This window comes from Rhinichthys klamathensis, unplaced genomic scaffold (genome assembly GCF_029890125.1).
Source record: "Rhinichthys klamathensis goyatoka isolate OS25496 unplaced genomic scaffold, OSU_Roscu_1.1 h1tg000354l_1, whole genome shotgun sequence".
Taxonomy (NCBI): Eukaryota; Metazoa; Chordata; class Actinopteri; order Cypriniformes; family Leuciscidae; genus Rhinichthys; species Rhinichthys klamathensis.
The window spans coordinates 1,472,501-1,485,685 of record NW_026606864.1 but is presented as its reverse complement, the minus strand read 5'-3'; the positions used below and the strand labels follow the sequence as shown (position 1 = coordinate 1,485,685).

The window sequence follows — 13,185 nt, the reverse complement described above, 5'->3', positions numbered from 1 at the left end:
AATACTTAATTTCACAACATAAAAAGACCATGTAAAATGTGAAATAAAAGGACCTTTATTAAAACTCTCCAAGAAGTTTTCAAAGAGAAATTGTGCAAATAAGAGAACGTTCAGTAATGTTACAAGCTTTTATGATATCTCTGTTTAATATGCAAGAGAACAGTATGATTCATAAAAACGAAATTAAAATCAGAAAAAGTTCAGTAAAACATGGTGAAACTCCTGATTTGCATATCGGTGTTAAACCGTCAGTGTTTCCAGGATAACTTTAAAAGTGTCAGGAGTAAAACGTGGAGTAGATTCCAATCTGATGATGATCAGTTCGGTTCCTTCACACGGAGGCCAGACGATCCCGCTTCACTCAATGTCCTTCTGTAGACTTCAAGCAAAAAACACGAAGCAACATTAAAATCCCTCAGACTCACGGTCACCGTTTTGCATCCAGATATGGAGTGACACATGCAGCTCAGACTAATGCTGATGTATAGAGGGAAATAATGATCAGCACTGTGATGAAGTCAGCATGAAACTGCATTCACATTTGACTTCTGTAATGTGAAAGGTCTCGAAGTGAAACAGGATATTGAATGAGGAAAAACAAATGTACGGAGGCACTTGATTTTATCTATCAGGAATTAACTGCGTTGTGAAAAGTAAGAGACATCTTACAAAAATCTGAAATACCCACTGATAAACCAGACTTTCCCAAACTAGGGTTAATGAGGGAATTACAAGTGGTTATATATATATATATATATATACACACACACAGTAGTCAACATTTGAAGTGGACGGGTATTGTTCAAAATTCAAAACTTTGATGAAAGGTTTTGATCCACTTCAAATGTTGACTACTGTATTATATACACTCACCGGCCACTTTATTAGGTACCCCATGCTAGTAACGGGTTGGACCCCCTTTTGCCTTCAGAACTGCCTCAATTCTTCGTGGCATAGATTCAACAAGGTGCTGGAAGCATTCCTCAGGGAGTTTGGTCCATATTCACATTATGGCATCACACAGTTGCCGCAGATTTGTCGGCTGCACATCCATGATGCGAATCTCCCGTTCCACCACATCCCAAAGATGCTCTATTGGGTTGAGATCTGGTGACTGTGGAGGCCATTTTAGTACAGTAAACTCATTGTCATGTTCAAGAAACCAATTTGAAATGATTAGAGCTTTGTGACATGGTGGAAGTAGCCATCAGAGGATGGGTACATGGTGGCCATAAAGGGATGGACATGGTCAGAAACAATGCTCAGGTAGGCCGTGGCATTTAAACGATGCCCAATTGGCACTAAGGGGCCTAAAGTGTGCCAGGAAAACATCCCCCACACCATTACACCACCACCACCAGCCTGCACAGTGGTAACAAGGCATGATGGTTCCATGTTCTCATTCTGTTTACGCCAAATTCTGACTCTAACATCTGAATGTCTCAACAGAAATCGAGACCAGGCAACATTTTTCCAGTCTTCAACTGTTCAATTTTGGTGAGCTCTTGCAAATTGTAGGCTCTTTTTCCTATTTGTAGTGGAGATGAGTGGTACCCGGTGGAGTCTTCTGCTGTTGTAGCCCATCCGCCTCAAGGTCGTGCGTGTTGTGGCTTCACAAATGCTTTGCTGCATACCTCGGTTGTAACGAGTGGTTATTTCAGTCACTGTTGCCCTTCTATCAGCTCGAACCAGTCTAGCCATTCTCCTCTGACCTCTGGCATCAACAAGGCATTTCCGCCCACAGAACTGCCGCTCACTGGATGTTTTTTCTTTTTCGGACCATTCTCTGTAAACCCTAGAGATGGTTGTGCGTGAAAATCCCAGTAGATTAGCAGTTTCTCAGACCAGCCCTTTTGGCACCAACAATCATGCCACGTTCAAAGTCACTCAAATCAACTTTCTTCCCCATACTGATGCTCGGTTTGAACTGCAGGAGATTGTCTTGACCATGTCTACATGCCTAAATGCACTGAGTTGCCGCCATGTGATTGGCTGCTTAGAAATTAAGTGTTAACGAGCAGTTGGACAGGTGTACCTAATAAAGTGGCCGGTGAGTGTATATATATACTGTATATATATACTGTATATATATATATATATATATATATATATATATATATATATATATATATATACAAATACATACATAAGTTGATAAGTTAATAATAGCTAATGATTATTTACATAAGGAAAATCTAAGGGTCTAAAAATGTATAAATAAATATTAAAACAGATAAAAAATTTAGGAAGGCACTTGATTATTTATTTGTATGAATTATTATGAGGGTGGTTTGTAAGTTGAAGAAAAGCCACTAATTAATTCAGAAAAAAATAAAAATATCTAAAATGTATAATAAATATTTTAATAAAAGAAAGTTATTACTATAAAAAGAAAATGAAATATTTTATTTGTTTACCTGCATGTCATATGACCTTTAATCAACATCAAAGAACTGTGAACATGCAAATGTGTTGTTAAATTGTTGAAATATAATCTTAAAGTCCCCCTAGTCAATAATTGTATCCCTTTTTATTTTTGATAATCACAATGATCTATGATCTAAATTATTTTAATGATCTAAAAAAAAAACGTTTAGTTTTTTTTTCTGTGAATTTTTTGTCATGCTTTAAAACTGCTTGAATGTAACTCTACACCCTTGCCTCATTAGTATACGCGGATCATGAATATGCAAATTAGTCCCGCCTCCACTCACTCGCACCAGCTCAGAGATTCACCCGCTCATCTGTAGTAAACGCTGCACGATGCAAGAGGAAATAGTGGTTTATTCCAGCCATACATGTTTAATTTGACTCATTCCCACAGATTTCCCGCCTCTCAGTACTAAATTCAGTTCTTTTTTGCTACTTATTGCACTTAAATACACACAAAACAAATGTTAAAATGGCGAGTATATACAGACGTAAACACAGTCAGTTATGTTTTAAGTGAATGTAAACAGTTGAGAAAGTAAACACATGTAACAGTATAATGGATCTGTGCGTCAGGTCTTAAAGTGACAGTAGCCTAATATACCCGCTGCCAAATTATGAGATAATGTTAAAAATATCTTTATGTCGGTTTTTCCCCCCATGTTACCCATGTCAAAATTGTGGCCAGTGAAAATGCTGAGTGGCTAGTAACTTTGTAAAACCACTAGCCACAGTGGCTGGTGAGCAAAAAGGTAATGTCACGCCCTGCTTACAATACATGTAAAAAGTCTGTGGATCCGTGTGAAAAAAACAAAAAAAACCCGAACCTCTCCAAGTACTCCTTAACGTTGTCGTGTCCGTAGAATTTGGCTAGCCTGGTGAGAGCCCCGGTGGCGCAGCGTCCGTCACGCTTCCTGCACAGACTGCAGTTACACACTCCTCGACAGATGGGACACTCCCACGTCTGCAGGAAACACAAGCTCATCATCATCATCATCGGCTCAGGCACGTCCAGTTTCATACTGCCGTTTTAATGTTTTCAAAACGGGTTAATTATTCCATAGTTTCATCATCTGTTACCAAGAGTTTTATCTAGAATTTTACATTTTATAAAGAAAGTCCATGCATAAATCTTCATTTGTAATAATTTAAGGGCGTTTTCACACCTGAAAGTCCGCACCAAGGTCTGACGTTCACGTTTTGATACATTTGATACTTTCAAAAAATGTTTTGGTTTGGTTTCACACTGCAATTACGCGAGCGCACTAAAGACCTTTACGTGACACACCCGCGTCCTGTCGTCATCATCTGTGTGGGCTGCATCTTCACATTGATTGGTTTGTAAATGGACGTGTGTGACGTCAGCGTGTCGTCAATTCGGCGGGTAACTTTGACAACATGAATGAACAGACGCATATCGTTGCAACTATATTGTTATTTTTATGGCATAATTACCTGCAGCACCAACTAGTTCAAATTCGCCAAATTAACGTCCTCGTCGCGCGAACATTTTATCGTCGCCGGCAGGAAAGGAGGTGAAGACTGCAAGTTGACTTCTTATGATGTCATCAGACCATACTTGAATTAAAAAACCTCGTCTCCTCCTCTCCGCATGTGCCACGGCTCATTTACCTTCTGTTTTTCCGGCTATGCGGGAACCACCGGAGCTTCCTGTAATGCCTGGTTCAGATTACACGATTTTTTGTGTCTGTTACGATAGTCACTGTGTCAGATTACGCGATTTTGACTGCTAAAATCTTGTCGTGGACAAGAAACATGTCAGACTACCCGTTGCTTCCTGACCAGTCATCGCGTGCCGTCTTTAACGACGCGCGTGATGTCATCGAGAACTAGTAGCGAGTGACTTCCGGAAACGAACGTAAACAAACAATGGATGAAGCGGTGAGTGTTGGCTGTCCTGTGTTCAGAAAAACGTAAAAAAAGAAAGAAAACTCGACAATGGACATGTTCCTGGATTGCTCGAAGAGGACAGTGTGGGCTGTCAATCCTCCAAAGAGAACTTGAGGTAAAATATTGTTTTCTGTTTCCTTTTAATAACCTTTCCACCATGTCATAACTCCACCTAGTAGCACAATCGTCTCTCTTTCGTTTCGCCATTTTTGAAAGTTGTGTCCGGAAAACCCTTCTGTGCTCCTATTGGTCAACCTCATACATGTGACGGAACCCGTCGTGGACGACCGTTAAAAAAATTAAACATGCTAGTCTTTTTGTCGTGATGTCATGAAGCATCGCAGACGCGACGTAGGTTGTCGCCCACTGTGACACTATACGAGATGATACGATCGAATCTTGCGTCCCGACGCCCGTTGTCGTTTACGAATCCCCACGACACCCTACGTCAAACGGATCGTGCCAAAATCGGCCTAAAATCGTGTAATCTGAACCAGGCATAAAAGGTCTGAAAGTCCGAACCATACAGAAATGCTTTCACACTAGAAACGAACCAACCCTTTGTTCAGTTTGATCCGGACCGAGACTAGCTCTTTTCGTCGGACCAAATTTCATCTGTTTGGTGCGGACCGTGGTGCGGGGGAGGTTTCACACCTGTCATTTTGATCCGGACCAAACTGAAAAGTCCGAAAGTCCGAACCAAACAAGGTAGGTGTGAAAGGGCCCTTAGTCAACAATCCCACTGGTTCAAAGGACTTACAGGATCCAGCAGAGCCGTGCGGACGTCTTCCCCGTAGCGGTTTCGTAAGCAGGGGCCGCAGAACTGACCTTTGACCCCCTGGCAGTACATGCCCCTGCATTCGGTCTTGGTGTCGAGGGTCTTCTGACGGCACTGGTGACATGTGCTCCCCTGAGAACGCACGCGTCACATTAATGCATCAAACACACACGTGACAGAGGAACAAGGCAACAGAGCTGCAACACTCACATTGTCTTTATCAAGGATTTTGTCTTTGGCGCGATCGGCCACGTTCTCCAGCTCTTCCTCGGTGATGTCATCCGGCATACGGATGGACTCGCGCGAGCGCCGCCGCTTCTTCTGCTTGGGCCGCGCGTCTCCGAGACCATCCTTCACCTGAAAACCAAACCAGCGTGCGCTCAATAAACAAGACAAAACTCAACGACAAACTGTGGGGGAATTTTACGGATTCAGGGAATCCCAATGCAACCAAAAATGCAAATAATATAATACAAAATACACAATTTATCTTCAATGTTTACCCTTAAAGGTTCTCTAAGCGATCCTGGGTTAAGTCACTTCTTGTTGACGTTCGAACTATTGTCAAACAAAACGGAGGCTAGCTAGACCCTCCCTCCTCCTCATCCGCACACTAACCCCCCAAACCACACCCCCAAACCCTTCTTGTCGGTTATTGGCTGGAACAGTTTGTTATGTTTTCGTGGTGCGGGTTGGCCCAGTTTGTTTTTGTTGCCGTTTGTGGAGCCTGGGGTGTCTACAGAGATCGCGTTTTTTTACAGTGTGTTCAGGGGACAGGCAGCCAGCGGATAGTGAGGAGATATTTGCTGTATGTGACAAAAAAAGTTTTGGCCTAAAAAACGTGTGACATCGCTTAGAGCACCTTTAATAAAATAAGATACTACATAATAGATTTAATAGAAGAAGTTCTATTAGTTTAAATTGCCCCTATTATGCTTTTTTAAAGGTTCCTAATGTTGTTTTGGAGTCTCTACGATAGGTTTACAGGCATCAAAGGTCAAAAACACTTTCATTTTCTTATAATATACACTGCAGCAGTCTCTCTACATCACGCATTTCTACTCTGCTCTGATTGGTCAGACCAGACGCCCAGTCTGTTGTGATTGGTCGACCAATTACAGTGTGTGTCAGAAACATTTCCATATCTGAGTCTGGATCTTCCTCAGCACTTGATACACAGTGATACGAACAGTAACGATGGCGTCGGTTTTTCCGCATCATTTCCAGCACGAGTCTCATGCTTTTGAAGAGCAGCAAAGTGGATTCCCAGCACAGAAAACAGCGTCTTCTCAACATGCCGACAACACGAACCAAACTCTTCCAGTCTCAGCTGCAACTACAGTGTTTGAGGGTCAAAGTAGACGTTGATCGCCGTCAGCCAATGAAGATCACAGGCTGGCATTATGCTAATGTGTCACACATGTAACAGGAAGTGAGACTGGAATTACTGACGACTGGTTTCATCGATTCAGAATCGACTCTTTCTTTAGGAGACGATACGTTTATTTGTCGTGCACTTTGATCTTTAAAACTTTGCAGATATTTAAAAGGTATACTCCACTTTTTTTGGAAATAGGCTCATTTTACAACTCCCCCAGAGTTAAACTGTTGAGTTTTACCGTTTTTGAATCCATTCAGCCGATCTCCGGTTCTGGCGGTACCACTTTTAGCATAGCTTAGCATACATCATTGAAGTGGACAAGACCATTAGCATTTCTAAAAAAAAAATGACCAAAGAGTTTCGATATATTTCCTATTTAAAACTTGACTTCTGTAGTTACATCGTGCACTAAGACCGACGGAAAATGTAAAGTTGTGATTTTCTAGGCTGATATGGCTAGGAACTAAACTCTCATTCCTGCGTAATAATCAAGAAACTTTACTCCCGTACCATGAGAGCAGCAGGCGTAATGATATGACGCAGTGCCTGAAAATAGGCCACCTTCCGTCAATAGAGCTGGGGAGTATTTTCAGGCGCTGCGTCATATCATTACGCCTGCTGCTCTCATGGTACGGGAGTAAAGTTTCTTGATTATTACGCAGGAATGAGAGTATAGTTCCTAGCCATATCAGCCTAGAAAATCACAACTTTACATTTTCCGTCGGTCTTAGTGCACGATGTAACTACAGAAGAGTCAAGTTTTAAATAGGAAAAATATCGAAACACTTTGGTGATTTTTGTTTGAGAAATGCTAATGGTCTTGTCCACTTCAGTGATGTATGCTAAGCTATGCTAAAAGTGGTACCGCCAGAACCGGAGATCGCCTGAATGGATTCAAAAACGGTAAAACTCAACTGTTTAACTCTGGGGGAGTTGTAAAATGAGCCTATTTCCAAAAAAAGTGGAGTATACCTTTAAATTCACTAACAGCTCTATTACACAGTGCATGAAAAGTAATATTCGAAAAAGCATAATGGGGCACTTTAAAAGAAAAACAAATATTATGATTGTTGGTGCTACACTATCACTACACTACATTTAGGGGAGTTTGATGAACTCAGTTCAGTGATGTGTGTGTGTGTTTCTCGCCTCCATCAGGCGCTTGATGTCGATTTGGAGGCTCTGTCTCTTCTGAGGAGCCGGTTTGTCCTCCGCCTCGATCCCAAAATGCTCCGGGGGTCTCGCCTTGCGGCCCGGGTTGCGTCGCTCGCTCTGAACCTCTGAAAACCGCCGCTTTGGGGTGGATGGCTTCTTTTTCTTCTATTTAGGGCATAGAAAATCCATCATAAAAAAAACACACATTTTGTAATCGCACTGGCAGAGAGAAAGCATGTTCTGTGCGGCCTGAGCTCTACGGACGTGTCGTGCAGGAGATCACGGGCTCTTACTGTAGGTGTGGCTTTCGAAGGAAGTTCAGGCAAAGAACTCAAGTCTGCAAAAAGTTTTGCAAGCTGCAAGAAAAGATTGTTTTTAAGTTAACTTAAGGTATTTAAAAAAATGTATACAAAAAGAAATTGCATTTATATAAACATTTAACTAAAAGAATTAAATATGTTGCTATTTTTTTAAAATAGTATTTATTTTAAATTAATTATAAATAAATATTATGCTACAATATATATATATATATATATATATATATATATATATATATAGTTTTGAATTAATATTACATATAAAACATTTTAAAACTGCAGAAGAATATACTTAAAATATGATTATATTAAATATTATGTTACAAATATATATATATAGAGAGAGAGAGAGAAAGAGAGAGAGAGTTTTGAATTAATATTACATATAAAACATTTTAAAACTGCAAAAGAATATACTTAAAATATTATTATATTAAATATTATGTTACAAATATAAATTATATATATATTAGGGCTGGGAAAAAATTAATCGTGATTAATCGCATCCAAAATAAAAGTTTTGTTTACATAAAATATGTGTGTGTAGTGTGTATAATTATTTTGTATATATAAATACACACACATGCATGTATATATTTAAGAAAAATGTGTTATTAATATAAAAAATATGTATATTTATATATAATATAAATGATGTATAAATATATATACAGTATATACATGCAAATAATTCTTAAATATATACATGCATGTGTGTGTATTTATATATACAAAATAATTATACACACTACACACACATATATTATGTAAACAAAACTTTTATTTTGGATGCGATTAATCACGATTAATTTTTTCCCAGCCCTAATATATATATATATATATATATATATATATATATATATATATATATATATATAATGTGTGTATATATATATATTGTGTGTATATATAAATGTATATATTTATGTGTATGTGTGTGTATATATATATATATATATATATATATATATATATATACACACACACACGTTTTGAATTAATATAATATTTAAAAAATATTAATTATACCATTGCTTTATTTTCCTGAATGTTTTTGGCCCTTTTGCTCAGGATCTGCATGTCTTCATCTGTCAGTAGACTCTCCACATTGGTCATGTCACCAGAGGGTTTTGATTGGCTCTCAGCACATAAAACAAGCTCTTTTGTTCGTTCCGCTTCACGCCGCTTCCTGTTTCCCCCTGAGGACTTCCTGCTGATGGGTGGGGTTGTGGGCGGGGCCTCTTTGTTCCCTTTTTTGGTCCTGTTCCGTTTAGGGGCGGGGCCTCTTTTGCCAGGAAACTTGAATGCAACACACAGTCCAGAGCTGCGCTTCTTTTTAGACGCCGGTTCCTCGCCGTCAGAATAAAAGCCGTTGTCGTCACTGTCTTCAACAGAGCTCTGACTCTGCATGTGAAATGATTTCGTTAGGATTATATCTGAATATTAATGTTTAAAAAAACAAGCAAATATTTAGGATTACCACTGGTTTTCTCCAATCACACTCTTCCCTGGAGAAACCCTGGAATTCCCCCTCGCTGTCCGTGTCCATGAAGGCCTGCGCCAGCTCATCCGAGATGTTTTTGGACCTGAAGCAAACATCCTGCGATGTGAGAGTGACACAGAACACATTATTATTCCTGGATTGTGCGAAAACCAACTCAATTATTAATAGAGCTGTTTTGCTGCTACTGCCAAATCATAAGATATAAACAGCAGGAAGGCAACCCACCATTTTCTCAAGTATTTTTATATTTCTAATACAGATGCTAAATGCAGATGAATGAGAATTTTATCTAAATCAGACGAGACGAGAACACACCTGATGTGACAGTCGCATTATCGGACATACAGGAGAAACCGTTGTGATTTCAAGGCACTGTTTGTGCGAGGTAAAGGAAAGGCTTCGAGTCTAACCCTCGGCTCTCCTCACAACAGATGGAGGGTGTCTTGAGACCCACCGCGGGTTATTGTCTTCTACTTGTGTGAATCACAACAACTCAATTCCCCAGACCATTTGCACAATCAAATCTTGGAAAACTAAGATCATCAGGGCGAGATAAGAACCAGGGTGCATATATTTGAAATGCATTGGTTTTCTAGCATTATGTTTTGTTCTAGACCAGTCCAGCATTGGGTTGATGTAGGGTTTAATTTCAGGGTTTGTGCCTCTGCAAACACCAGTGACCTGTTGCTGTCAGATTTGAGGCACACAAATACACTGGGCTACTTATGTATTTGCTGCAGATTTCATCAAGTTACAGCCATAATTGTTTAGGTATTGGGGTTTAATTTCAATTAGCAGATTCATTTGGAGTGTTTGACATCAACGAACAGAAAACTCTGTGCTTTTTTATTCCATTAGGAAAAATAAAATAAAGAAATGTTCTCCTAAAGCAAAAATCTCCCAGCAAATCAGTTACACAATTTTTGTAGAAGATACCTTCCAGGATCCCTTGGACTGGATGCTGTCTCTGCTGTCCTCCGACAGGTCCGTCACTTCCAGCTGCTTCGCCTGAAACAACAAGAATTACATAATGAAGAATAATCATATTATTATTATTATTATTATGCATAACAATACAGTCAAAGAAGAAAAAGAAAACGATTAATTATTGCTGTTAATTTTACAATATTATTAATAATAATAATAATAATAATGCATCAAATAAGAATGTAATCACTTTGATCATTATTATTCATATGATCTTTGGCCTTTATTATTATCATCATCATCATCATTCCAATTATTATTAAATTAACTTAATGCAGGCATCAAAAGATATTCATACATTTAAAATAAAGTAACAGTTAGACCATAAGCAATGTAAAGTCAGTTTTTTAGTGATCAGCGCATGCAAATCATAAACATCAACATCAGTTAAATCACAGTTTTTACTACATTTGCTGATGGTCTGATTAAGTTAATATGCATTATGTTTATGCTTTAAAACGATTATCATTGCTACTAACTTTCTGCATGTAGCGTTAGCTGTATCATATGTGTGCAGTGCAGTTACTCAACTTTTGTTATCGTCGCTGTTTGTCAATAAGATTAGGAGCACGTTTTTAAATGGGAAAAAAATCCTTCTCCCTCTTACCTTCAATGACGCTTTGCGGGTTCTGACCATTTTAAAAATTAAAGTGATTTTTCGTGCTTATCAGTGTGTTTGTGTGTATGTGTGTGTGTGTGTTTAAAACTCTTTAATGAATGAATGGTTTAAAAAACAACACGAGCGGAGAGGAGGCCGTGAGGAAACTGAGGGGAGACTGTGTCTTGAGTCCATCGCTAAAGATGCCAGCAGTTCACTTTGAAATCGATTAAGTGACAGAATATGTATTAGATAGTACATATATAGACATTTAATAGAGTTTATTAAACAAATAATTATCCGTTCTTAACGTCGATGTGAGCGTTAACTCTACCGCATCCCCCCGCGATCGCGCTTGGGTCCCGAATGGAACAGTCCAGAATGCGGCGCTTTGCAGTTTCGCGGGAAATGCCTCATGTGGACACACACATCACTCACACAATGCGTGTGTGCCGTGGGCTATGATGAATAAAACACATATAACGTTCATATTGCAACTATAACTGCAGCTAAAGAGGCCTTAAAAGATATTTTGGAGATATAAGTCTATTAAACATCGATCCAGAAAACTAGTCTGACTAGTATGGTATATCATTTCAATATATTATGGACGACCTATCAAATATGGAGTTGAATAGGAAGTGGCAGTTGGAGAAAAGCTTTGATAAATGTTATACATTTTATGTAGGAAAAATTACTGAAAACTTTCACAGAGATCAACAGAGCTATAGTGGTTTGACCAGTTTGTTTATCTCAGAGGAAAGAGCTTTAGGTTTGCACTCGGCTTTGTTGATAACAGAAAGATAGTCCAACTTGCAATGTTAAGGGCTTATATTTCACTACTGAATCTGATGGCCAAACAATTTGGGAACCTAGACACCCATTTACCCAATGCATTATGTTTTTAAAGTCCCCATGAAATCAAAAATGGACAGTACTTAACATATTGTGGTATTCATTGTATTTATCTGTTTCTTCTTTTTAAATGAATGTGTCTTCATAATCTTTAATCGAAATAACTTCTCTGATGACATGTTCACTGGCGCTAGGGCGGGACCACCTGTCACTCACATGAGATCCACCGATAAGTGACAAAGATCCAATCATCCAAACAAGTCCCTATGGACAAAATCAAGCCCCGCCATACTTGGTTCTAGTTCGAAAAGCCGTTTCACTCGGATATTTATTACAAAAGGGAAGAAAAGACTATCGAAACTTCCATGCATGTCAACTTTAACATGCCCAAAATGCCTTTTTTGCTTTTGGCTCACTAGCAGTTTGAGATGATGTCTGGGGATAAGCTCAGGTTTTGAGACATAAACCCAACACGCTGTCCAGGTTGGCACTGATGGCCAGAATGCTCTCTGGGTTTTCAATCTTTTAGATGCCATGGACCCCCAAATATGATCATCCTTATGCAAGGCAAAATGTTATATTTAAAAGGCAGCTATATATTTTCATGTATACATTTTTGGTTTCTATCAGTGTTGCAAGTTAGCTGTAATCAGATTACTTTTTTCAAGTAACTAAAGTAACGCCTTCCTTTTAAATGTATACATTTCAAATAAGTCATGCAAGTTACTTTGTTTTGCCATGTATTGACTGACAGCTCTTCATGTCTCCATGTGAAAGCGGGAGTAAGTGCAGAGGCGTTGTGTGCGCTGTGTGAACATGGATGTGAGCATGTATTTACTCATCTCACTTCAATATTCCTCAAAATGAATAAAAACAGTGAAATGCAAAATCAGAATATTCACAAACTTGCAATAATTAAAATAAATATAGGACCTACTTTATGTATTTAATCTCACTTTATTGACTAATGTATTTGCTGCTGACAGTTAATGATCCAATTAAACCAATAAGCAAAAATGACTTTAGTTAAACATCACATTTGTGTTTCTTTTATTATTATTATTCTTGCTGGGTGTAGAGCATCTTCTCAGGGTCCTATTCTTCTGCTATCCAGAATGGCAGCAGAGCTGAAAGGTTTGCTTGAGTGGCGCCCTCTACTGTACAGGTGTGAGTTTGCATTTCCTTCGGCCTGAGGATTATTCATTTCACTTTTGGTGTAGCCTTTACATTTGGCAAAAATAGAACTTGTGTGCATGTGTGTATGTT

At 38.8% G+C, this 13,185-nt stretch overlaps 1 protein-coding gene across 1 annotated transcript; it reads right to left on the bottom strand.

Moving 5' to 3' along the window:
- Positions 1-309: 309 nt before the first annotated feature.
- cdca7b (cell division cycle associated 7b) lies at positions 310-11,179 on the bottom strand. The gene is made up of 10 exons (XM_056232750.1): positions 11,074-11,179; positions 10,398-10,487; positions 9,456-9,575; positions 9,005-9,379; positions 7,949-8,011; positions 7,650-7,820; positions 5,330-5,476; positions 5,102-5,251; positions 3,258-3,394; positions 310-379 (listed from the first exon to the last, which is right to left on the bottom strand). Exons 1-10 carry the CDS (start codon positions 11,101-11,103, stop codon positions 358-360), a joined length of 1,305 nt encoding a protein of 434 aa, XP_056088725.1. The 5' UTR covers positions 11,104-11,179; the 3' UTR covers positions 310-357.
- Between the last annotated feature and the right edge of the window lie 2,006 nt (positions 11,180-13,185).